Source organism: Pempheris klunzingeri, chromosome 12 (genome assembly GCF_042242105.1).
Source record: "Pempheris klunzingeri isolate RE-2024b chromosome 12, fPemKlu1.hap1, whole genome shotgun sequence".
In the NCBI taxonomy this organism is placed as follows: domain Eukaryota; kingdom Metazoa; phylum Chordata; class Actinopteri; order Acropomatiformes; family Pempheridae; genus Pempheris; species Pempheris klunzingeri.
In genome coordinates, this window is record NC_092023.1 from 18,268,799 (window position 1) to 18,295,216 (window position 26,418).

A 26,418-nucleotide genomic window follows, 5' to 3' on the forward strand; every position below is an offset into this window, starting at 1 on the left:
AAACATCTATCAGAGTTATTTTAGAGCCAAGGCCTGACAGCTCCAGGGAAACTTGTCTGTAAGAGTGAAAATGACAAACAAAGCTACTCTAATATACACTCACTCACACTTTCCCCTGAAATATAAGCAAACAAAAAATAAGAATTGCTGCTTTGGGTAGGTAAGAATGACTACAAATTTATGATTTTGGGGTCTGTTATTTGCCATGTGAGGTAGTGAATAGGAGTTGATGGTGCATTTCCTTCACGCTCACCTCTAGACCCGGGCTGAGGCTCTCCTTGAGGATATCCAAATGTCTGGGATCAAACACAAACTCCAGCGCCTCCTTCCTGTCAGACAGGGGAAGCGAAGGGCTCAGCGTGTGCACAAGCAGGCGGCCGATTTGGACCCGAAAAGTGTCCCGACACGACCAAAGGATCCTCCGCCACTGCTGATGTGGGGCTCCTCCTCGACCAGTGCTGCCCTGTGAGATCACAGTCATCAACACAAGCTCTCACAATGTAACAGTTGGCTCTTAGCAGCTTAAAGAAATAAAACCTCTCAGCGACTGCTGACTGGTTGTCATACCAGGCTGATTTTGATTCCATCCATCATGAGCTTGAGGATGTCTTTCTGAAAGCTCTTCTTGCTGGCAGGTGGTAAGGTGAAGGGAATAGGAGAGTGTGGGACAGAGGCTGAGCCGCTGTCATCTTGCGGTTGATCTCCTGGATCTGGTGTGTAAAGCTGCTGGTCCGGAGAGTCGGGAATATTCAGCAGGTCGAATAAGTCCTGACTCACATCTGAAGAGAGAGGCACACATTCAAAACAGAACCACGATTAGACATCGAGTTCAGATTACGCTCATGTTCAACCAAGCAGAAAATAGAGAGGATTAGAGCCGACAAATGGGAGAGAAGAAAGATTTTCACCGTGGTAAATGAGTCTGTTGACAGCGAGGACCACGAGCCTCTGCAGCCGCTGGACGAACTCGGTCTCACTGGCACGAATGGGGTTTTCCTGGCTCATCCTCCTCTGCATCATCTGGTTGAGCTCATCGCTGGCTACAGAGCGCATCCTCATCAGGAGAGAGTCCGTCTGGGCCAGAGAGAACCGGCGCCGGCCTACAAGCACAATATTGGTATGCGCTCAGTTGTGAGAACACAAATTGGGCGCAGATGATGGTGCGCCACTTGTAAGTATAAGCACACTTGCTTTTTTCCTTCCAAGTTCAGAGTAACATTATGCAAATAGCTCATAAATCTTTGAAAACCAAGAAGATGAAAACCAAAACGCACTGATCAAAATGCCATCAGTGATAAAATGCTTCACTTTGATTTAGTGAAGCATTCAGACATGCACACACAAAAGCACCAGTAGCGCATGAGGGTACTGGGCAAATTAACCCCCGGGGGTGGGTCCCGGGAAAGGTGAGTTCACAGCAATAATGGGAGACATGCCCCGTGACAGGGAGGATGTCCGCCGCTGCGGACCACAGTCCGAGCTACCTGCGTCACAGTGGAGCATGTAGGATGGCGCTCCTGTGGGGGAAGGGAGGGGGGAGTCCTGGGACAGGAAGCTGAAGGGAGGGGACAGGGGGATCTGGCCATAGGAGCAGTAGTGCTGCCTGGGGATGCGGGGAATAATGGAGTCTTTCATGGCAATGGAACCTTCAGAGCGGGGATGAGGAGAGGATCAATGAACAGATAGGTGAGGAAGTGAAGTGAAATGCCTGAAAATGGTGGTCAATTCTACCTTCACACTGGGGACCAGTAAAACTGTGGACCAGATTTGTACTGTTGCGTTAGTGTGAAATACTCACCCGCGATGCTCCTGCGCTTCTGATAGATGGCGTGATGTGGAGAGCTTGTTGCATTAACAGAGCTGCTCAGCTTCTGAGGCTCCTGATTGGCTGTCGTCTTTATGAACTCAATGGCTGACTGAAGAACGCGGAACTGCAAAGCCACTGCCATCTCTGGGAGAAAAAAAAGACGCAATAGCCTTTGTCATTTTCACCAAACCAGTGTTTGTATTTGTCTTTCTTTCTATGATGGTTAAAACTAACACTTTTCTTTTTTCCCCCTCAATTGTTTCGCTTACTTTTAGTAGTTAGATTTAAATTGTTACACCTTAATTATTTTCAAGATGTCTGCAATGTATAGTGAATATTTTTGTATTGTCAGTGTGAGGGTGTTTGGTTTGTGTGCCATTGAAAAAAACAAAATAAAATACTTATGGCACATTATAAAGTTATTTAAGAAAACAGAACGTTCTCATGTACAAACGTAATTCACGAAGGGAGGAGAAAAAAAACACAAAATTATTTTACCAGAATCATCAGACAATCCCTCTTAATGTCTCTGTGTGTCTCAGAAACATCTGTGATGTTTCTGTGTTCAGAGCAGAAAAGGTAGCCTTACATGTGCTTAGCGATTTGGGGTAATCAAGTATGCTAATGTTCAAATCTCACACACAGTCGCCTTCTGATGAACAAGTGGCATCCATCAAGCAGATACAAGTCACTTATGACGAGATTGTGTCGATAAGACAGTCTGAATGACAAGACTACAAAAATGTTCTTGCATGAGGCCCAATGAGGGCAGTAATACATTAATACAATTCAGTGACACAATAAAATGACAAACAACCAAAAAAAAGGGTGCCATGTACACAATGCCATTATAATGTCTCTGCAATCATACAATGAGTATATCAGATAAAAAATGCAAAGAAATAAGTGCTAATGGGGAAGAGATGTTTTTCAGGGAGCACGTTTATGGAGAAATTAGAGAAAACCATTTAGTGGGAAGATGGAGATGAGAGATATTTCTCAAATTACATTTTTTTCCCAAATGAGTTTCCACTCTGCAGTTGTAGATAATGAAATGACGGCACAATTTCTTTCTGCAGCAGCACTTGACAGCTTGATATCATCCAGAACTGCAGAGCATAGTAGATGACAACGTTGATGTATTTTGCATGCTTATTGAATTTCAGTCCTCACCCTGCGTGCGACGCATCTTGCTGGTCTGCATGAAACCCAGCAAGGTAATGAGGTCTTCGATGATGCGGAAGTACTGGGACCCCGACGAGCTGCAGGAGTGGATAGTCACAGCTACTAACAGCTGTTGGATGTCACACACCAGGAGCTTGTAGTCATTCAGGGGAATACTGCAGAGGACAAGAAAAGAAGGAATCTATGAGGCACAGGAAGAGAGTCTGCCACTCGTATATGCAAGATCAATGAAGAGCGAGAGGATTAATGATTTAAATCATGGCTCAAAGGTTCAAGACAAAACCCATGAGCCCATGGAGGTGTTCGAATGAGTCATCCTCTATTCTGGCAGCTGTACCCGTTCTCCATGCCATTGAGGGTGGAGAGAGTGTTGAAGAGCACATAGAGCAGTCCGTGGTCTAGCAGGATGTCTGCCAGCTTGGGGCAGGCATTGAGGAGTTGCAGCAGCATACACAGGATGTTGTGCACCAAGGAGTTCTCGTACAGGGAGTTCTCAATAAGTCCCAACACTGGGATGATACAGCGCTTCCTGAAGGGCGAGATATTTTCCATTTCTTCCAGGTCCAGACTAGGAAGCAACAGAAAAGAAAGATATTTGTATAACGTGCCTAAATATGTGTGCACCAAACACATTTATTCATACAATTGCATGATAATATAATAAATGAAACACTCTATGGCGCACTAGACGGTATGACTTGACAAGTGTTTTGTCCCTGGACTCACTCTTCCTCCAGGCCCACCGGCCGGCCAAAAAGCATCTCCAGGAAGCATTCGAGGAGCCCCTGGCTGCCCTGGTGGATGTACAGCTGATTGGCCAACAGTGAAAAGCCGTGGTTCTTCAGGAATTTCTCCTTCTGCTCCTTGAGGGCTCTGCTGAAATAGGCATCCAGCAGCTGCAGGAGAGAGAGAGGCAGAATGATATGAGGTAACTTCAGAGGGTACAGTCAAAAGAATAATGTGACATTTTTGGGACACTGATTAGCTTTCATGTCGAGAAGATTCGATACTCGAATGTCTGTTTGATAAATATGTGGCTACCACCAGCAGCCGGTTAGCTTAGCTTAGCACATGGATGGAGAGGGGCGGGGGGGGGAGTGAGCCTGGTTATGTCCAAAGGAAACAATCTGCCTTCCTGCACCTCTAAAATGTTAAAAGTTTGACTTTTGGAAATGTTAATGAGCAAAACATTCATCACTGTGATCCTGTATCCAAAGTGCAGTAAACCAGATCAGCCTTTCTTACTGTATGTGATGCTCGTCCCAAAGAGGATACTGAACCCACCTTCATGACTCCTTGCTGGATGAGAGGTGACGAGTGGTTGACCAGGACAATGAGGGCCTCGGGTTGGATGAGCTTGTCCATCACCTCCTCCAACATGAGGTCAGGCAACAGCAGCAAGATGCCCCTCAAGAGATCATAGAGTCCACAGCAGATCAGCACCAGGCAGTCCTCAGTGCTGGACCTGAGAAACACAGCTTTGACTTTAGTTACTGTGCATGAACAACGACTCTATTCTATTATAATATTATGTTATACCAAGGGTTAATCTTATTTAACAATATTTCATTGTCTTGGAAATGTAGACAAATGTCTCGATTTTCTCAGGTAGCAAATGCTGCACACAGCAAGTGCTGCAGAAATTGTGAATATTTTGCACCCCAGTGCTTTAACATTTGCATCAGTCAGAGGTGAAACTATTCATGAATGAGCACAATAACAACCTGTTGTGCTAATCAATCGAGACAATGTTGAAATCATATTTTCATTAACACTTCCAGAGCTGTTAAAGCGTAAAATCAGAATATAAAGCAAACACCTGCCATGAATTTAGGCCATTATTTTTTCTGGAAAGAAACAAATCAAAGCACATGTCTTGATGTCACACAGCCCTCACAGCGTTGGTGAGAAAAACAGGATAACAATGAACAATGAAATCTTTTTTTAATTTCCCATCAGCTTAAGTCAGCGGCTGGCTGGCAGGTAGAAATAAATTGAGAATGTCCCTGCAGTACAAATCATTTAAGGATTATTACCATAACCACACATTGTATTTAGATTAATCCCTTCATGTCTTGTTGTCGAGGTATTTATCTCTTTTGGAGATACACGCCAAAACAAAACTCACATGGAAATGCAATTAAATGAAATGCTGAAAGGGAAAGTGAGCACTAGCTCACTTAAAGTCATTTATAGGCTGGCCAACATTTGGGATGGGCTGACTTAATTAATACAACAATTGATAGTGATATTTAGTATTTAGTTAAAACACCCTAAAAGACTTTTCTTGAGATACAGTGATACCGCACACTGTATTATGGCAGCATACCTGTCGTTGGACTCAGCCTTGCTGTGGGCCCTGTCGTAGCCAGGAGAGTAGGTGTAGCTCTCCCACTCTTCGGGCATGGCGCCTCGGTCAGGATTGCTGGGCCAGCGTGCGATTGCCAACGAGCCATTAGGAGCTGGGAAGGCCAGGCCCAGACTGGCCAGGTTGCTGTGGCTCCTCTGGAAGGACTGGATGCCTTTTAGGCTGTCAGGGCGGCGCGGCGCCTCGTCACTGGCCCAGTCGAACCTGTCCTCAGACTCCGCCACTCCCACGCTGCCCTCTGCTAGGCTGTCCACCTCTGCCGCCTCATCCCGCTCCTCCTCCACACTAATGGAAGGGGTGCGCAAGGCTCCTCCCTCCCCTATGTCCTTGGAGTCACAGATTGTCTTGGCTGATTCACAGCTGCTCAGGAGCTGCTCCTCACCTCCGCCCTTCTTTAGTGTCTCTGTGCTGCCAAGAGCCTGCTGAGTGGCAAGCGAGACCTCGTCACCCTCACCTGCCTCGTTTGAGCTACCGTGCCCGAGTCGAGGTGTCAGTAGAGGGGAGGAGTATGGAGATGGTGCCAGACTAGGAGGGCGTAACGACTGATCATCACCTCCGTGTTCAGGGGAAGGAGCGTGACGATGTCCTGGAAAAAAGAAGAAAATGATTCAGCACTTTTTTTATTATGAGACTTTAGAACTTAAGGCCACAAAGGGCCCTATTTGTATGCTGGTGCATCATACAACAATTGAAAATCACCATATTTATAGATGCGTGGCTCTGATGAATGAATTATGGCTGTTGTGTGAACAGAGTCACTTAACACAATGTATTGTCACAAGTAACACAGCCAAATCTATTTTATTTTTACAGCTCTTTCCTAAAGTTATAAGGTGCTTTACAAGAAATAAAATTCAAAAAGAAAGGTTATGATGACAAAAGAGGGTTAGAATTGTAAAACTGAGTAGAACAATAAAAGCTCAAATAAAAAGGAGGTAAAATGGCATGGTTGGGAAGATGTATAAGATGAATAATAAAGACGGGCTGTACGAGAACTACTGTTTAAAGTGGCAGTAGAAATAAATCCTTCCTAAGCAGCTTTACCCTCATGGGGAGCATCAGTGAAGACAGTCGGGGACAGCGACAGCACAGAGCTGCTGGCGGACTTTCCTCCACTGTTGGAGTGTCTCAGGTACATAATGGACTGCACCTTCTCCTGGTACAGCTTCCCATCTGACAAACAGAAGACAACAAAAGAACTCAGTGCATTAAATACTCGCACTTTGATACAGAGGTGCTGCTTTCAAATAATTGGTAAATGGCCTGTATTTGTATAGCGCCTTTCAAGTAATTTCGGCTACTCAAAGCACTTTTACATCACATCCTCATTCACCCATTCACCCATCAGTCATCTACGTTGGAGGAGACTGTTCTTTCACACACATTCAGGAGCAAGTTGGAGCTCAGTGTCTTGCCCAAGCACACTTCGACATGCTGACTTAAAACCGCCCACCTCCCGATTGATGGACAATCCACTCTACCCTCTGAGCCACAGCCGCCCACATACACTACTCCCTCACCTATGTGTAGTGAAAAGTAGAAGCTGGATGGGGTGTGGCAGACATAGGTGTTGGTAGGTGGGTGCACAGCCAGCAGAAAGTTGTAGATCAGTTTTAGCAGTTCCATGTCCGGAGGAGACCCGAGTACCTCCTGGATAATTTTGACGAAGGAGAGACAGACTTCCTGTGGGATGGCGGTCAGATGCTCGTCCCGATGCTCCTTAAGACAAATGCACTGCCATTAGAAACAGTCTCTGAGGTGGTAAAGTTTATTGCTGCAGCAGTTTTGTGACAATAACCTACCTGTAACACCTGGCAGGTGAGCAGGAAGCGATGCACTACTTCAGCCTTGAGGAACTGACGGATGTTGAAGACCTGATGAGGGTGGTGCACCCTGATGAGGATCTCTAAGGCAGCAAGCAGTGTTTCCCACACTCCACACTAACAGAAACACCACAGTGAATGTGAGTGGAGAGGCAGACACATCAACATCTAGCTTGAGAGCAGCATTTACTCCTCAGCAAAGTAAAGCAGTGCTGCACAGGATGTAAACCCTCATTATTTTTGCTTATTTGATTCAATTAATTAATTAAATGTATTAATTCATTCAATTTTAAAAATAATATTATACATTCACTGAATGTTAATAATTGTTCACCTATACAGATTGCATGACTAGCAGTCCATTGGCGTTTCCTCCCAAAGTTTGACAGAACATGATAATCAAGATGAAAATTAGTTTAAGCCAATTAACTCCTGCGTATCTTTTTGGAGAAACGTGCTAAAAACTGACATGGATGAGCCTGTGACCTCAGAGTTTCTCCTGAGGTCTATGAATTTATTAGCAGCTCATCGTTAGATGATGATGTTTTCTAGCCTTCTTGCCCTCATCAGGAATGAATGTTAATAAATTAACAGACCTTGGGAGAAACTAGAAATGTGCAGTTTGTGTAAAGCCATTCAACATTCACAACTATCTCTTTTCCTACTTTTCTGATTAGAACCAGCAAAATATCAGATCTAGAACAAAAAATATTTCGATTTTAGCTCCTTTACAGTTTCAGATATGAAGTAAAACTACAGTGTGGATAAAATGTCTTTGTCTTTATTTTTATCTTAGTTAGTTGTCTGAATTTGACGATGACACTCAGCTAGTTGTAAACATGAATGTTTGTCTTCGAGTACATTTTGTCATATTTTGTCTACTTCCTTTCACTGCTAAAATATGACTGATCCTGATACTTGTGTTTACCTCGGCCTTGGCCCAGATCTTCCAGTCCAGCAGGATGTCTGAGAGAAGCCTGATATCCTGCACCACAGCGACGGACTCTGTGTCCAACCGGAACTGGCCATCGTCCCCCAGGACGAGGATGGGTCCACTGCAACATCCATCAAGTAAAGTCTAGGAAGATAGAAAATGGCCACCACATCAGAAATACAGCCACGTCTACAGTGTTTCTAGAGTATAGAGCTGGTCACTCTCACCAGACACATCCTCAAGGTACTGATAATCGCTGTCTCTCCAGAAAAAAACCTTACAGTGAAGAACCCCAGACAGGAGCAGAATCAATAAATTCACCAAGACATTTTTTGGAGTGCTTATCACTCTGTCAAAACCAATGCCATTTACTCCAAGAGCAGCCCGGTCTGTATTGATCAGAGTCTATCATTTGTGACCAGCCTCACTGCAGTGGGTATAAATTTAAGAGACCTTTGGGTCCCTACACTGAGATAAAATGGAAGCTCGGAGTCTTATACACAGTTAGTTACATTATTAATCTGTCTGACAAGTGAATTCAGTCGTAGACCTATAAAAGGTTAAACATATGGGTTTTTAAAAGACATACAATCATTTTTTTAAGCATAAATAGCAAAGTAAAAGAGAAAGAAAAGAACTGTAACAGCACTCTCCTTTTCATATGGAAATGAGTGTTTAATATCGCTAATCAGTGCAGTTCTGTGCTATACGATATTGTACGTGGAAGCCTAAAGTGACAAAGGCAAGCAGAGGCGCTGTGTGACTCTGCAGGAGCTCAGTGTTTCATCAAGTCAGACAGAATCCATTTCAGTGCACAGCCATCAGACAGCTCAGTTACAGACACAGCCAGAGGGTCAAGTAACAGCAGGGTCACCAACACTGGCTCACAGAGGCGCCGGTGCGCCGAGCTGGATCGGGTTCTGGTGAATATGTTTTACTGCGCAGATCGACAGAGGCTGTGGGTACAGGAGACGGCAAAGAGTTCAAGGTGTGACTCACTTTCAGCACATGATAGCCCACGATGCATTTGGACTTGATGAGGACCTGGTGGATCATAGAGTAACCATGGTAACAGTCCATTTCATGGATGCGGTGCTGGTTAAACTTGGATAGAGACAGCAGCACCTGCAGGGCCAGAGCCTGGGTCTTCTCACAGTCACTCAGCTCCACCGTCTGGAGATGAGGGACGGAAGAACACAAAAGAAAGATATAAACAACATGTAGGGAATGTATGAATGTGAACAACTATTATAACAGTCTGCATTTCACAATGTTCCTACAGTCCTACAAACATGAGCCTACTGTCCAACTTTGTCTTTAGAAGTGACATTAAGCAAGTGGTAACAAGTCTCTGACATGACTTCACTCATCCTACACAGGTACTGCAGGTAGCCTCTAACTGACATAATTCATTAGCTCACATTGAAAAATCAGACTTAATAACAGAGACCAAACATGAGTTATTTGATTTAGTTTTACTTTCACAAACACAAAAAATTCTAACAAAGAGATAAATAAAGTAGAATATTAAGTTTGAATTTTAGGGAAACAAAACAGTGAGATAATGAGACAATAATGTGGTTCAGGGAACAGAAAACAATATAATCAGTGTATAATAATATATGCAATATAAGGGGCGGTGATGACACCAGTATAACAGGTGAATAAATTCTGAATTATGGATTATAAATTATGTGCAAAACTCCTGTACAGTCACTGGTTCAGGACCCAAATGGCCTGAGGGAAGAAACTCCTTCTCATCCTCTCTGTTTTGGCCTTCAGGCAGCAGTAACACTTTCCTGACCGCACTGAGAAAAGAGTCTGTTGTCAGGGTGGTTTAGGTCTTTTATGATCCTATACAGTACTTAAAAAAAATAATACAGCTTTGTTATTTATCTTTTGGGCGTAGAAATTAATTTTCTTATTCAGAGTGTTCTTACATATTCATTTTATTTATACACCTATAGACTTTTAAGACAATGAAAAGCAGCAAATTGTTAGATTTGAGAAGCTGGACTCACCAAATGTTTGGCATTTTTGTTTGAAAAGCCTGATTTTTTATCAAGACAGACGCAAAATTTCTATCAAACAGTTTTCTTCATATTATGACATAAGATCACTGAGATTTTATGACTTTAAAATTGAATCCCTTCTTTCTATGTAAATGTTGTTCGTTGTCTAACAACAAGTTTCAAAACCTAATAGAGGAACAATCAATATGTTAAGTTATGATAAACATTCTTAAATAAACCAAAACCCACCAAACGTTTCTGGTTTATTACATAAAACTTTTTCTCTCTACAGTACATCCGTCTAAATGACCTCTTCGACTCAGCTAGAGCTGGTGCTCCATTAAACACATGGATCATCCCACCTGTGCGAAGAGGAAGACAAAATTTCCTGTTCCTCCGATCTTGTGCATGACACTCTGCAGGCCTTGAGTTTCGGTGGGGAGCAGAGCCCTGAGAGAGTTCGGCTCCAGGGAAACACTCTGCACTTCCTTCGAGCTGAACGGCCGCTGAGTAACCACCGTCTTGGCCTGGCCCTTCAGTCTGATTACAGGCTCATAGATGGTATAGACTCTGGGACTGCTGGGAGCATACACTACGGCAAGGCTCTCCTGTACACAAACACAGTCCACACAGTTAGCATTTTCAGGCAAAACCTTCACCCTGTGACTTAATCACATGCAGTTTTGAATATTGACTGCGGGAGATCTTTTTGTTCAAATTTAATTAGAGCCCAGCAAGGAGCCCAGCGAGCTTGGGGCTACAATTTCAAGCATGGATTTAAACCTGGGTTAGACTTGGTTAGAGCATAACAGAAGTTATAAAGATGTGGAGGGGAAGCCATTCGTTCTTCTTGTCTAACTCCCTTCTTTTTTAATTAGCAGAGCTATTATCAACAAAGCCATTAGCATTTAATGGGAGAAAAACTATTTTCAGTCTCACTGAAATAGCTTCAGCTTAACTGTAATAGCTTTTTCCATTGGGGGAAAAATTACTTCCTACCGTGCAGTATCATTAATGACAGCTAATTGGAACAGCACATTACTCATACACCGTGAAATGAAACAATAAATGAGACAGAGGGGGGATTTGCTATGCTTACAGTCAGAGCACTTGAATCAGAGTTTACCAGCAGTGCCAATCTGCATTTTGACACAACTGACATGCAGAGATTGTGTAACAGATGAAACAACCGTGGTGATAAAACAAATCTTTGTCTATTTCACATTCAAGAAGAGTTTGTTTTGTGTTGTGACGAGGATGCTGATTTAATGGCTCACTTACAACCAAAGCAGTTGTGTCCACATCCTTGCTCTTCATCAGAAGCTCTCGTACATGCTCACACTTCAGGCCTTCCTCCGTGACAAACTTGGAGAATGTCCCACTGGGCTTGCCATACTTGCAGGGCATGATCGAGGTGAGGTCAGGCCCACTGGTGTACAGGTAGAGAGCCTCCTCAGATCCTATTCTAGATCCTGAATGGAGACAAACAGAGTGACTGTCCTAATGACACAAACACTGCGAGAAATCCAACACTGATGCTAAATCAACACCACGAGTAAATGATTTATATGCATAAATAACACATGATGTAAAAACACGTGATGCAAAAGCAGACTCTTGAGGACCCATGATGCGCTTTGATGTTTTATTTCTTATATTCATCAAACTTTGGTGAATCTCGCAGTACTTCTCTTCCAAGAGGAAACTGCTACCTATGATGAATTCCAACGACAGCGGAGAGGCTAAAGCTTGTCTTAAGACATCAGTGGGGTTCACAGGTTGAGAACGCCTAGGGGTAAGCCATTCACTGCCAATTAGATGTTACAAGAGAAGTACTCAGTAAGCCTCCCCAGAGAAGGCTGAGAATCTACAGCCTGCCACACATCACAACGGCCTTTTAGAGCTACCAGACCGGATATGCTTTTAAAATGTAACCACAAACCATGAATATACATTCATGTTTTGTATATACTGCTCATAGGAGAGACACTGGTGATCAGTGTACCACTAGGGAGCAGCACTGAGGTAGAACAGATAAAATCAAGGATTAAGAGTTTATAGACTCATGATTCCAGTCATATAAAGAGGACAGGAGTTCACAGGAGCCCTACCATTGAAGAGAAGCACGGTGCCCATAGTCCAGCTTCCACCTTGCTTTAACAGCTCTCCAGTGGATGACGTACAGTGGCCCAGCATGCAGAAGGTTTTGTTGCTGTCAGATGATAAACTGGACTTTCTGGGTAGGGTGTAGTCCAAAGAAACCTCACATTTCCTGACACGGAAAGCAGAGGGTTAGTGTTTACTTATTTTCCAGATTTAAAACCACATCAACTTACTGTTGCTATTACACGTTTCCTAACCTGATGCCACACACCCAGACAACCACCCGGCCGTGGATGTTCTTCTTGCCCTCTGGCTGCTGGGTGTAAGTGAGGCTGACGTGCTGCCATTGGCCCGCTCTGAGTAGCTCCTCACCGGAGTCTGCCTGTGCCAGCAGCCCTGCTTTTATCTCATCATTAGGGTCTATGCAAATCCTGGGGGAACAGTGCGTTACAATACTTCAAAGTGCATAAGCTATTAATACTTAAGAAAATAGTCACCCATTCTTCACATGCATCTTTGAGAGTGTGGTCTACGCTGGAGCTCACCTGAATGTCAGAGAGCCTGTGGAGAAGTCTGCCCACACTTGAAGCATCAGTGCCTTGGAGCCCATGGACAGAATATGAATGAGGCCTTCCTCTACTAATCTCGTCCCAGCCTGAGAGGAACCATGGTGGGACTCAGCTGCAGGAGTGTTGCTTTCTTCTGGAAAACAATGACTAAAGAATCTCAGAACCAAAAGTTCATGTTTATGGACTTCAGGCATGTAAGAGTCTTTGTGAAGGATCTGCATCTCACCCTCATCTTTGTTCATGTCCTCCTCCTCCTCCTGCTCTGCCACCCTCAGCCACAAAGAGGCGCTGAAACCGCTGGCCATGTGGGGCCAGCAGTTCTGCCCTACCAGGGGCAAGTGGAGAGGAGCAATCTGCCAGGGAGAGGAATGGAGGTGGCTTGGTCGGTGCTCGGTGTCCCCCTCCCTGCGCCCAGGAGACAGTTTGCCTTTCCAGAGCAGACCAACACTTTTCCCTCCTGCAGCACCGTTCTGTCTGGAGATGGTGGACACCCCTCCTGGCGTCGCAGCCCCAAGGATTATTGGAAAGGTCAGAAAGTGAAGAGGCTCCATATTCATGTTGGCTTCGACGATTTGTAGGATGCCTTTCAGTAAAATCTCCTGGCACGTAACAAATTACACAAGAAGAAGCAAAGTAAATAAGAAGTGTCTCAATTTAGATTAGATTAAGAAGTTAAATTGCTCTAACAGTGTGATGGATTTTAAAATAGCTCAGCATCAAACCTGTGGTAACCCTGTGAGCCAAACAAGTCATAAATAATACGGAAATATGTAACAAAACAGAACATAGGTAACAGTACGAAAAGTGCAACACAATTATATGTGGCAACTGCACTCACTGAAGTGTCTCATTTTCATAGACCGAAAACACGGGTCACATGTCATTACGCTCACATGGTTAAAAATAAGCCCCTCTCTTCCTTTTTGGGGGCCTATTTCTTGGAGACAGGTTATTAGTGATGTCTGCTGCTGGATTCCAATTAAACACAGACCTGTGGTAATAAGTTGTAGCATCACATCTGTTCCGCACACATTGGTGTTAATTGGATATAGACTGAAGAGGGCCCAGGGGAGCATTATGTGTCGAAGACTTTTAAAGAACCGACACGTGAAAAGAGTGTGTGATGGGAAGCATGTCTTACAAATAAGTTGTTTGTTCCTGCTGAAAAATTGAATGTGTAGACGCTGTGAGCATACGTTATCAGTGTCGACACCCTGAATGTAAGCTAGCAGTGTATTGTTGAGTGATGAGGTTTATTATTTACAGTTGGTGGGGTCTTCTCCAGGAAGAGCCGAATCAATAGAGCCAGTTCCTCCGCTGTGATTCGCTGGCTCACCATGGCAACCAGCAGCTCCACAAGCACAGTCTGGCAATCTGAATGTAGACCAACGAAGAGGAGATTACGTAAACAGTTTGCGATTACTTTGGCATGCTCCTGAACACCACAGGCAATAAGACAAAAGAGCATTACTGCCTGCTTTGTTCTCAGCAAAAAAAAAATATATAAATGATAAGAAAAACAAAAAGGCCACAGAGTCTGAGGACTGTGTTGTCATGAGACTTTGACACATACCATGTGGATGATACTAAAAGTCCGAAGCAGTATAAAAAAAAAAGAAGCTGCAACCAACACTGCAAATAGAGTAAAAACTATTTTCTTTCCTTTTTTCCTTATCTTCTAACATCAAATAAGATAAAAATGAACACATAACAATAACAGCAATAATAATAATAACAATAATTACAATGTTAAATCATATACGTAAACTCATTGGGTACAGATTTTCCCAAGAATTACTAACATTACTCATAATGAGTATGACAGTTGATCCCTGAGGACCCAGTCAAAATGTCAACAGCAGCAGCAGCAAAAAGAAGAAAGAAAAAAATCTGACTTTTTTTGCTTTCATGTCAAACATGAAAAATATCCTACAGTGTCAGATAAAGCAAAAACAAGACAGGAGAAATGACAAACCTGTAAAGGAGGGGTCTGATTGGCTGAGGATGTTGTGAAAGCCAGACAGGATGGTTTTGACTCCTCCCTGTGAGAAACAGAATAAGGGTCCAGTCAATAATCAGAGCAGAGATGAGGGGAAAAGTAAGACAACTACAGACTGCCACGGTGGTTAAGAGGATTACAAAGATGAAGAAGTGGTCTGACCTGGTCATAGAGCAAGGCAGCATTGCGGCGGTTGCCGTGCACTGCACCCAGCAGGCTGTGAAATACGTGACTCAGAACCTCCAGGTCTGGGGAGCCAGTGGCGAGAAGCTGTAGCTCCATTGTGCAGATCTCCGGGAACAGCAGCACGCCACGCCCGGGCCCATCCACCACCACCACAAACTCACGCAGCACAGAAGACTCCACCTTCACTCCTATGAGAACAGCCACACACACACGAAATCATGGAAACAGCAAGAGACTCGCACACAGACATGGAGAGATGATAAACATCACACCAACTGCGGTAACACAGTAACACGCGCTGGCAGGCTGTGCTGCTGAAACTAGCTTCATGATCCACAGGCAGCCTCTGATTCAGCTCCAACCTGCCATCTTGGAGGCAGCGCATAAAAATGAATTAGCCTCAGTCCTGTGCTCAGCCTCAGAGAAGCATGGGAGTCCCCTCATGATTTACAGGAGAGCAGCCCAGCAGGCTCTCACGCAGATTCTGGGACCTCCTTTCATTAATGAATCGCGCTCTCTCTCCCTACGCACAGCTACACAGTTTGCCTCCATCTAACAGTCACACGTCCAGATACATACTGCTTTCAGTCAATATAAACTTAAAGGTGTATAACACCATTTTGTGGAAAATTTAGATGCCTATGTTTGGTCTGAGGTTGAATTTAATTACAGTATTTCATGACATATTTTTGCTGCTGCTTTAGGAAAAGAAATGTCATCTTTAATTCAGAAATCATTTCTATTATCCTCTTCTCATAGGTCGTATAACTGAAGAAGCTGGTAAAGTGTAAACAGTAATTTGCTGCAAAAGTACCTTTCAATAAAGCAACACACACACACACCAAAATACTTCATAGTGGAACATTTAAAAGAAAAAAAAAAAAAAAAAAGCACTATGACTAAACCAAACATTACTGACCATAAATTTAGCAACTGTAATTTTTGGGGGGCATTTTGAATAGATGTTGATGATGCATTTCCTATTGAACCAGGATGTTCAATGTTAACATTGAGCTGAAAGACAGAGCGGTGTAATTACTAAAAAAATAATGAAACTGTGTGCATTGGAGTTCATTTATTTATCTGTCTAGCATGAGGTCAGCGGTAAAGATTCACTGTTTTCCAGGACGTAAGAGTTTTCCAGGAAGTCTCCATTTGATGGGGACTGGTAGTCACAAGGTCCAACTCATGAGTCTACATAGTGTAGCTGCCTGCAGTTGTAAAATATAACACAATGGCTCTATTATGAGGGGATGAAAAAGTAAAAAAGGTTGTAATCAGGCCACGCTCTTAACCTGGGAGACCAGAATGGAGACACACACACAAGAGGCCGTTGTGAGGAAAAGCGCTCAAGTCTGTTTTTGCCATGTCATATGTACGCAATAAAAGCCAGTCACTTGTTATTGCCAAATATCCTCCATAGCAAACCGAAGGAGGATGTGGTGTTTTACTCAGCAAATTGCTTAAAAACCATGAATGTGTTTAACACAACACCATGCTGTGAACGCAAGGAAAAGCAATGACGCATAATAACTCAACAAATGCCTTGAATGATTAATTCAGTAGTAGAAAAAGCAAGACCTCCCAAGGCTAAAAATCAGCATGTTTAGAGGTTGAGACCAATACATGACCTCTGAATCCATCAAGGCTAGTCTGCTGACATTTATTACCAACGAAAGCAAATGGTGGAGAAGACGGAGTGCATGGATGAGTGATATACAGTGTTCTTAAAATAATCCCAGGGAAGTATAAAGCAGAAAAATTAATCTGCAGTCGACAGTTAAAGTATGGCAAGTAACGCAAGCTGCTATTATTTGCTGCAGTCAGGTGTGTGTGAAGTAGCTGTAGATTCCTGAGGAGAAGAAAATGGGAGTAAGAGAGAGAGAGTGCGTGTGTGTGTGTGTGTGTGTGTGTGTGGCAGTAAGTGTGGACCTACCCTCTTCCTGCTTGGCCATGTCCTCAGGGTTGCTTTCGCTGTCAGCGTCGTAGCCCTCCTCCTCCCCAGGGGGCTTGACGCCACAGCTCTGCGCCTCGTCCACCTCCTCAGACAGATCGCCTGCTGGGGCCTCCCCCTCAGCCAACACCTGGAGCTTCTGGCATAAAAGAAAGTGTGAGAGAGCGAGAGACAGAGAGAGACAGAGAGAGAGAGAGAGAGAGAGAGAGGGAGAGAAAGAGGAGGGTAGGCCAGAAGAAGTCGGGAATTTCAATCCAATTTAGTCTGAAAACAACCAAACCAAGCTCATGGCCTGGTTAACTGTCAGGTGGCTGGTAAGATAAGATCCATTTCGCAAGAGCTTACCCAATCCTGACGAGCAGCAGCCCTACCACTAATACAGCAAATAAATTGCCAACTAAATGTTTTTTCAAGTGATGAGGGGGAAAAAAATACAAGAAATTTGGTCATAAGACAAATATCAGCTGACTTGCACTGCACACACACAGCCCAGTTCTTCCTGTGTGAATGTAGACACACACACACACACACACACACACACACACACACACACACACACACACACACACACACACACACACACACACACACAGCTTTGATATTGAATTGTGAACATTTCAAAGAAAAGTCCTTCAGTGGGCAAACTTTGTGGTGGAAGACTAATCTTGGAGCTTCATAGCACATGCTTGTAATGGTTAAATGAGCATCACACTCTGTCGGGCTCACTGAGAAAGAACTAAGCTCTGAGGAAATAGGTAAATCTATTATATAAAAAGCTAAATCCTCCTGTGTTGGAACAGGCTTAGTCAGACAGGCATTTTAAGACTTGAGAAAAACACATCTAATGCTGTGACACCCACTACCAGGAGGGAAGTCAGCCAGAAAAAAAATTATTGGACAGTGGTTTTTCTATATTTGTCTCACTTCCCAGAACAAGAAAAAAACTGTTGCATGTGTGGTCCTAAGCACACGATTGTACAGGCCTTGAGAATCATTCATTAGTGTACCCAACAGTGACAGTGACACTGTTGAGGAGATGGGGGTTGCTGTGGCTGAGGGATTTTTTCTTTGACAGACAGATAGAAGGACAACAAGAAGAATAGAGTGGCACTGAATAGAGTAACCCTAAACCCTAATTACAGAGGAGAACAACAATAATAATTTAGTAGTAACAATAATAACAATATAATAACAACAATATCAGAAATATCAGTAATAATAAAGTAAAATAATAATGTTTGAGAACTTAACAGAATATTAGAGACCTATTTGGGTTTCAAAATGAGGCAGTGGTTGTTCATGTTCATGCAGTGGATATCGCTGCTTAGTCTAAACAAGGGCTATCATAATTTATGTGTGCTGTTTTGTTGTAAATCAGGCAGATAACGGCTGCTAAGCGACATAGTGTGAGTGGCCATACACAGCTGCCTTGACGCTTGACAACGCTTTGCTAGAAAATGGTTTTCCTGTCATTGTATGATTGCCTCCAAAATAAACACCACTGCTCTTTATATTTTGCTGCTGGTGTTCAGCTGTAGAAGCAGTGTGTGGTGACTTTACACAATGTGCTTCATTCTACAGGGAAAAAAGCAGCAAAAACAACTGTAATAGAAACTATTTATAATTTTAATAGAAACTTTTAATTAAACTTTTAACTTTTAACAGAAACTGTAAATGAAATATGTTTTTATTGTGTTTGAGTGAATTTTATCAAGTAAAGATTCCCTATACATCTGATTAGTTAACACCTGTGATGATCCATAGCCTTGACAGCTGCTCATTGGGAACATCGGATGTTAATTTAATATGATTGGGTAGCACATAACCAGATGCTGTTTCTTCCTGGTCATCTCTCTCATTTGCCACCTTGCTGAAACTATTGATTAGAATTGGGCAAGATAAAGAAAGTAAATAGGACCTCACTGCTATAAAATAATAATAGTTTCACTTCTTTGCTTGGATTTTTTTAAGTATCTTTTGGTGTTTTATGTCCCGATCAGAGAGCTCACAGTATAGACACTCAACGGGTATTTAGCAGAGAGAGATAGTAATGACATGCAACAATGGTGAATGTTCAGCACCTTAAACTCAGAGACATAATGTGTAACCAAAAACAAGTTTAGTTTAACTTAGAAATTTTAAAGAAGCTGAATTTTAGTGAGTAGAGGCTGTCCCGCCAAACAGTAAAAGATGGATAGAATAATATTTTGCTTTATAGAGCTTTATCCTTTGGTGAACACTGGTGGCCTGCACTGAAGCTGTAGAGGAGTCAAATGAACGTACTTCTTGATGCACAGAAAGTTGAGAATATAAAAAAGGTGCATTGACTTCACTCACAGTTTCTCCCAAGGCAGGACTCACCCTGTCTGACTTCTCCTCAGGGGGATCAGGGCTGGATGACACCTCGGCCAAGGCCACTCTCAGGAGAGAGTCAAACAGAGGAACAGCGAGGTCGGAGTTCACCACCCCTGAGCGAGACAGCTGGTCTCTCACCTCAAACAGGGTCTCTTCGACTGACTGGAGCTACAGACAAGAGGAGACAGATAAATTTAAACCAGGGTCAAAGTGGTTTTGTGTGGCTGGTGAGGAAGTAGCCGATCAATATGATATCAAGCTACATACCTGATAAGAAAGCTCGGGCTCTATCCTCTGCAGGGCTGAGTTAGCACTGTGCAGACAAATGGCCAGCAAGGCCTCAAGGAGACGAATACTTTGTAGTTGCCACTCTTCCTCCAGCTTCTTTGCTGGATCTTTGGTCTTTCCCTCAGCTGTACCAGAGCCGAGGGTGTCGGCTGAATCGTGAGTTGTCTCATCCAGTCCTGGTAAAGAAGCAGGGGCTGTGGATTCAGGGCTGCCTTTGCCCTTACCATCCCTCTTCTTCTTTGCTTTTCCATCCTTGGTCTTACAGGAAAGTTTCTGAATAACCATCGCCATGAGGCGCAAGCAGACATCCAGTCCTCCGAGCCTGAAGAACTGCCTCTGAAACAAGGGGCTGGCTAGGTAGATCCACCGACACACTGACCAAACATCTGCAGCACGACGTACCTGCTCTTTGGAGGGCAGAGCCACGCTGTCTGGAGACAGGTAAGGCAGTCGCCCGCCAAGAGGTTCACTGGCTGTACTGTCATAACCTGAAGTGTCCTCAGAGTCATTGGCTGAGTCCCGGTCCGAATCAGCCTCCTTGCTGACACAGAGAAAGGCCACACACAAGAAGAGGTTGATAACATGGAGGTGGGTCTCTGCTCGGCTGCGCCCCGGCCCCCGGCCCTGCCCACTCCGACCCTTATGACGTGGATACGCCTCCTTTAGGCCTTCATAGAACTTGCTGAGGCTCTGTGGGCCTTCTCCTGCCACACGGGACCCCAGTTCCTCAGCCAGGCCCAAGACGGCCTCACGTTCTTCCACATCAGCGCTCTCCAGCTCCTGAAGCACCCCTTCAGCCTGCTGGTGTCCAATGCCTATTATCAGAGTCTCAAACACCTTTAAAGCCATAGAGCGTGTCTGGTCTAGGTAGACGAGCTCGGTCACCTGATTGAGCCCATTACAACTGACAAAAAGGTCTCTGATCACCCTGTAACACAAAAATGACATAGAAATTACACACAATTTATATACGGGCAGTTACCATGACTTACAATTTATCTTTAACATTTAAATGCACTTAAATGCCATTCATTTACTTAAAAATTACCCTTAGGAGCGATATCTGTAGCTATACATTCGCCCCTCCTTGGATTAATATGATGACACAAAGGGTAGATGTGAAGTGCACTCATTTAAATTAGAACCTAGATCTTCAAGCAATTACAAAAAATAGCACAACTCGGTCTAATCTAACAAACTACACCTAGTGCATCAGAGGAAAAGCCACCGCCATCACAGAGCACTCTTCACACTCCTTCCATCACTTATTTCATTTCCTCCCATCAGGTTGCAGATATAATTTCCCCAAGGCACAACAACTCCTTTAAATAAATTAGTCAACTTCCATTAACATGATAAATTAGCTGTGAAGGACACTATGCCCTAACTTTGCACATGAACACACCTGGAACATTTGTTAGTTGCTTCTTTATATACTCCATCTGCTTTGTTATCTAATGTGTTTTTTTGTTGTGCGTTTATTTTTACTGACAAATTTCTGTCGCATTGTGTCACGCTGAATGTGAATCATATGTTTAGTTAGCAAAACAAAGCTGACATTTTACCCTTTTAAATTTGTTTACTACTGGTATCAAACTGTTGAGGCAGTAATACATAATAAATTACCCTAATATGATGCAGGGTAAATTAGTGCAGAAGAGAAACGTGTCACCTCTGAGATAAGGTTAAATCAACATTTGGTAAGAGAAAACAACACTTTTAACAGATGTGCTGGCATAAACTGGCTAGAATAAAATACACTTTAATCTCAGCATGGGTTGTCAACAAAGTATGTTAAGGAACTGAAACAGATGTTCAGTTGAAGCTTTGATCTCAGTGCATGAAATAGATAAATTTAATAGATTATAAACTTGCTGATTTTCCCCCTAATTCAAAGTGGTCCTCCAGCCCTCCTCTGAATTAATGTTGATTAATTCTGCTTTTTCAGAACATTTCCTCTTTTCATTAGTGGTGTGCAAGTCCATCAGGATGCCTCTTCATTAGCCTGAATATTTAATGCACTCGTCTGAAAAATATGGAGTTCTGTTATGCAGAAAGCATAAGGTGAAGGGCAAGATGATGACGAGGCAGGCGAGATGTCGAATGATGTACAGCTTCGAGAAGATTACTTGGCTTTGAGGTTATCTTGCAACAGCTTTTCTTGTTGGCATGCTTCTCTCAATCGATGAGATGTAAAATAGCCAAACACTTAACAATTCAAAACAGTGTCTGAGTCTCCTACACTACCAAAATTCAAACAGTGTTTCTTACACTATGAATACAATGTGGGTACAAGTGGTTATTTAACTCCTGATCTTCTTTCCTTGTCCTCACTGACAAAAAATACTAATAGAGAGATTGTTTCTACAGCCTGGATAAAGTCATATTAGGTAAACTATATCTACGATTCTCAGTCACCTAATGTTGTCCAAATGTTTCAAAAGAAAAAAAAAACCTCAGATCTGTGATTGGCCCAGCAGATGGAGCTGTGTAATCTAACCTAATGAGACTGACCATATGCGGTAGTGTGTGCAGGGATGGGTGTTTTTGTTCTGTTTAGAAGCAGTAGTTCAGTAGTTCATTCTGATCTTGCTGTACAGTAACCTTTGCCATTGTACCAGCCCATACTGAGAAATGTTTTTTGTTAATTCATCAGCCCAGTGCTGCAATCTAAAGTTTCAATAATGTTGTAATACTGTTATAAAACAGACTAAATGTTATAAGCTGCATAATGTGCAATTGTTTAGACCAACAAAGAATAACGAGATATCACATAGTAAGTTCACTGCGTGGCCCAAATTTAACAGCTGATACGGTTTTGTGTCCTCACACAACAGGAGATATTTTAGCCAATGTGCGTTTAGTATGGGTGAAAACTCATTATTCAAAACTTGTTTGACTCACAGTTTTATTGGTATGTACATCACTTGTAGAACCAATTATATTAATGAGTTTCCTTGTGTATGCAAATTACAAACATTTACTGAGCATTGCTATAATGGTGTAACAAAAATGCATTAAAGGTAGATGAAGGGAAAAAACAAGGTTATTCTTAAAGTGAAATTTATCTGACTATGAGACTAATGATGCCCCTTACATAATCACAAGGACCTAAAAATGTCTCTAAAGTGTGCTCTGAAAACATCACAGCTGTAGAGACTTTGAACACCAGTCAAACCTGCAGAGAGCAAAACAACACACTCTGAATTTTAATAAGGAAACCTATCAGCCCACTGCTGACAGACCACCTCAAAGCATCCATCCATCCATTTTCTATACCCACTGATCTTGTTTTGGGTCGCAAGGGGATTCAACCTATCCCAGCATGCATTGGGCAGGAGCCGGTGTACAACCTAGACAAGTTACCTGGGTTAACACACAGACAGAAACACGTTCACACTCGCATTCACACATTTGGGTTATTCAGGGTTTGCTTCACCTGCTTGTCTCTGGATCGTCTCAAAGCTGAGAACTCAACTGCCAGCTGATAATATCCAAATCAAAAGTAAAACCTGATGAATACGGCATTATACTAATTCAATTTTGGAAGCATTTTGTCAGAGTATCCGTGCAAACACCACAAGCACCTGCTTTTGCCAGACGTCTGCCAGACTCGTATTAATGTTACATAAGCGGTCAATCTTCCATCTCTCACTAAGTCGACAAAGCTGTTATAAATTATTGATTAGCATCAATTAGCAACAACCTGGAGAGGCTCTAATTACATACAATATACAAGTAGGTATTGGATGACTTGTTATAAGCTGGCTGATTACATTTGCTTTATGTGACAGTATGAAAGGAGCAGAATCCTTTACTTGAGAAAATTAGCTAAAATTCAAAACAATCATCTGCATCACTTCAATGTAACAGGAGGTGAGTTTAAACACAGATTGTTGATCCTTCTGCATTTACTTAACCCACAAGCAGCTTGCAGATACACATCTACCTAAAAAAAATTTCTCACACATCTTTGGCAGAACAATGAAATGCTGTCCAGTACTAAAGGAAAAACTCAGAGAGACTGATTCAACTATTGAAAAAAAAGAAAATCACATCTTAAATTGATGAAGAAAAAAAAAGGCTCACCTTGATTTGAGGAGGGTAGGTAACGTTTGCAGGTAAATGAGTAGTACCTCCACAGGCAGGCACTGCGTGTGATAGCTGCAGGCCTGAGTACAGACTGTGGAGACCCCCAGCTGTTGGGCATGATGGGCCAGCTCGACCCCTCTCTGCAGCACTGGGTTGAAGATGTGCGTGTAGAGCTGCCATTGCACTACAGCATTGCCCCGCAGAGTCACATGACACACATGGCCAGCTATCTGCTGGCTCAGCTGCCAGTCTTCACCAAACACTAGCTCTTGGTAGGCCTCCAGAGCATCCCACTTCCACAGCATGTCTTCTGCGCCCCCTCCACTTGGCAGAATACCCTGGGAGCGGTAACACAGACTGGTAGAAACGGTTGAAGGATCTCCGTGCTGCAGTGTCTCCTCCAGGCCGGGCAGCTGGCTGCTGTCTAGAGTGCAGATGTTACAGGAGGCCAACTTGGCTTTCTCTGAAGGCTGCCCTCCGCCAAGCTGGTCTAGGATCAGTCTGCCCAGGACACTGAGAACATGAGACTGGTAACTACGCAGACCTGGAGCTTGGAACGCATGTAGCAGGGGTCCTACGACTGAGCGGGGGTCCATACAACAGCAGATTCCAACAGCCTGCACCCCAGCCAGTACCTGCAACACGGCTGGCCCACTGGGAGAGAGTCGCTGCAAGAGCCGCAGACACTGGTGAGAACAGGTGGCCAGGCAGCAGCAGCGCTCTGGGTAACGCACTGCGTCACCCTCCATCCCTTCCTTGCCCTCTCCATCTTCTTCAAAGGGGTTACGTCTAGCAGCCTGCTTGAAGGCAGAGACGGGCAAACCTGACAGGTCTCTGTGGTGATGCAGAAAGTGGGAATATTCACAGCGGCGGTGGCGGCGGCGGGCGCACACAGACTGATGCAGCTGCTCTGACTTTGCCTTCTTCACAGCACTGATGATCTTAAAGACCCCTGCAATGAGACCTCGCAGTCTCTCTGAAGCTTCACCTACTACTTCAGAATCCCTGGCCCTGCTAAGTCCCTCCAGTCGCAGCACTGTGGCTTCAAACAGCTCAAGGCCACGGTGCTGGACAAACTCATGGATGAGCTCCAATGCCTGGCTAAAGAAAAAGGGGTTGGGTGTGGAGGCCTGCAGGCAACCCAGCAGCACTTGCAGTACTCCCTCTAGAAGCTCTGGCAGCAGTAGCGCCCTGTGGCGGTAGCGGGAGAATGAAAAGTCATCCTGGACCTCTTGCAGGGTCTTCTTGGGTCGAGGAGCAAAGGGGTTAGTCTGTCTGTCCAAGCAGCTCCGGATTTTGAGGGTGGCTCGCAGCAGGTCTGTCAGGCTGCGTCTAAGGCTATCTGGGAGGGTTTCACTCTGACTCACATCCACTGACATCAGATGCAGGATGGTGCGTAGAAGCATCCTCTGGACCAGTGCAATAGGCTCTTCTGTCCAGCCTCCAGCAAGCTCCTCTGCCCCCGTTATGCCTCCACCCCCTCCCCCTGGACCACAGCAGTCTCCAAACTCAGTCAGGATCTCTGTGAGCGTGGGCACGACGCTGACTGCCAGGCCAGGGTTGTGGTTGATACTCATGTCAAATTTACAAACTTTCTCCAGCAGAGAAAGTAACACATGGCAGAGATCAAAGGGGGAGTTTTCCATACGGTTGAAAATTGATATTGCAGCTGGGTCTGTCAGGGTCTCGGTGTCCGCCATCTGGGATCCAGGGGCTCGGGGGTGTGGGTATGGTGCGCTCATGGTTTCTGTGGTGGTGGTGGTTGATGTCAACTGTGAGGCCTCTGAACGGTGATGCTGACAGCTTACCCGAATGGTGGAGCCATGTGACCTTCGGCTCCTTGCACTACCAGGCCCTGGGACAGCTTTGTCTTCAGGATTGGCTTCCGAATCTGAGGTAGAAACCTGGGACTTCCGAGCATCCTTTACAGAGTATCTCTGTGCTGTCCTGCGTGACCTCCGTGGCTTCCAGGTGCCACTGCTGACCCGGGGCCTCTTCCCAGAGTTCTGTTCATCTGCTGCAGCCTTCTGTCCTGCTCTGAGAGGGGTGGCCTTCACCTCCCGGCTTAGGAATACCTCCAGTAAGGACGGCAGGGTGAAATCTGTCAACACACAGAAACGTCTGGGGGTTTCATTCTGGACTTAAATGCCATACTGTTATTTTGATACACTCTAAACTTAAATTATATACTGCGGATTCATGCCAGTTTGTCACATTTCAGGAATTGAGACTTAAAATCAACCTTAAAATATCAGCCATTTTGAAATTTCAATGTCCCAAAAACTCAAAAAGGTCTACCATGGCTAACATGAAGCTCAGCTGCATATCAGCAGCCATTGTGTATTTGTTAAAACACACTCACTGAGTAAGAGGTAATTAAAGTAAAAATGTCTAGGGTCCATGTTAGAGAGGATTAGCAGTCCTGTACTAAATGCCGGTGTCATCCTGAGGTCACAGGCCTCAGCAGCCACTAGTCTTCTCCTCATGTGTGGCTGCTTATGTTCAACATAATGGAGACATTGACTACAATGATTCACAACTGATTCATCCATCTCAAAATGAGGACAGCGCGCAGTTTGCAGTGTTAAACAAGTTAAATGCTACATTAAAAATAAAACTGAGTCATTTGATAAGAACATCACAGGCATTATTTACAGTCAAAAGCAATGTGCACACATTCCACTGCCTTCACATAAACCCACCAAAGCTAATGCTGAAACATTGCTTAACCTTAACATTTGGT

The 26,418-nt window shown here is 43.9% G+C and overlaps 1 protein-coding gene across 3 annotated transcripts in view; it reads right to left on the reverse strand.

The window, feature by feature from the left end:
* Positions 1-26,418, reverse strand: part of lyst (lysosomal trafficking regulator) — a 56,693-nt gene that overhangs the window by 11,343 nt on the left and 18,932 nt on the right. The window contains exons 6-33 of one of the 3 annotated variants that reach the window (XM_070840463.1): positions 23,673-25,776; positions 19,563-20,511; positions 19,302-19,463; positions 16,923-17,079; positions 14,963-15,174; positions 14,777-14,843; positions 14,066-14,175; positions 13,028-13,400; positions 12,778-12,934; positions 12,490-12,663; positions 12,241-12,401; positions 11,411-11,601; positions 10,492-10,737; positions 9,117-9,290; positions 8,112-8,261; positions 7,163-7,300; positions 6,881-7,079; positions 6,405-6,533; positions 5,322-5,946; positions 4,277-4,457; positions 3,719-3,888; positions 3,330-3,560; positions 2,981-3,147; positions 1,799-1,951; positions 1,485-1,646; positions 909-1,100; positions 568-779; positions 254-463 (exon numbers count right to left, since the gene is read on the reverse strand). In XM_070840463.1, coding sequence (XP_070696564.1) covers positions 254-463; positions 568-779; positions 909-1,100; positions 1,485-1,646; positions 1,799-1,951; positions 2,981-3,147; positions 3,330-3,560; positions 3,719-3,888; positions 4,277-4,457; positions 5,322-5,946; positions 6,405-6,533; positions 6,881-7,079; positions 7,163-7,300; positions 8,112-8,261; positions 9,117-9,290; positions 10,492-10,737; positions 11,411-11,601; positions 12,241-12,401; positions 12,490-12,663; positions 12,778-12,934; positions 13,028-13,400; positions 14,066-14,175; positions 14,777-14,843; positions 14,963-15,174; positions 16,923-17,079; positions 19,302-19,463; positions 19,563-20,511; positions 23,673-25,776 — 8,156 coding nt within the window. Of the gene's footprint in view, positions 1-253; positions 464-567; positions 780-908; positions 1,101-1,484; positions 1,647-1,798; positions 1,952-2,980; positions 3,148-3,329; positions 3,561-3,718; positions 3,889-4,276; positions 4,458-5,321; positions 5,947-6,404; positions 6,534-6,880; positions 7,080-7,162; positions 7,301-8,111; positions 8,262-9,116; positions 9,291-10,491; positions 10,738-11,410; positions 11,602-12,240; positions 12,402-12,489; positions 12,664-12,777; positions 13,401-14,065; positions 14,176-14,776; positions 14,844-14,962; positions 15,175-16,922; positions 17,080-19,301; positions 19,464-19,562; positions 20,512-23,672; positions 25,777-26,418 lie in introns of all 3 variants that reach the window. The other 2 variants (XM_070840465.1, XM_070840464.1) reach the window with 2 other exon arrangements.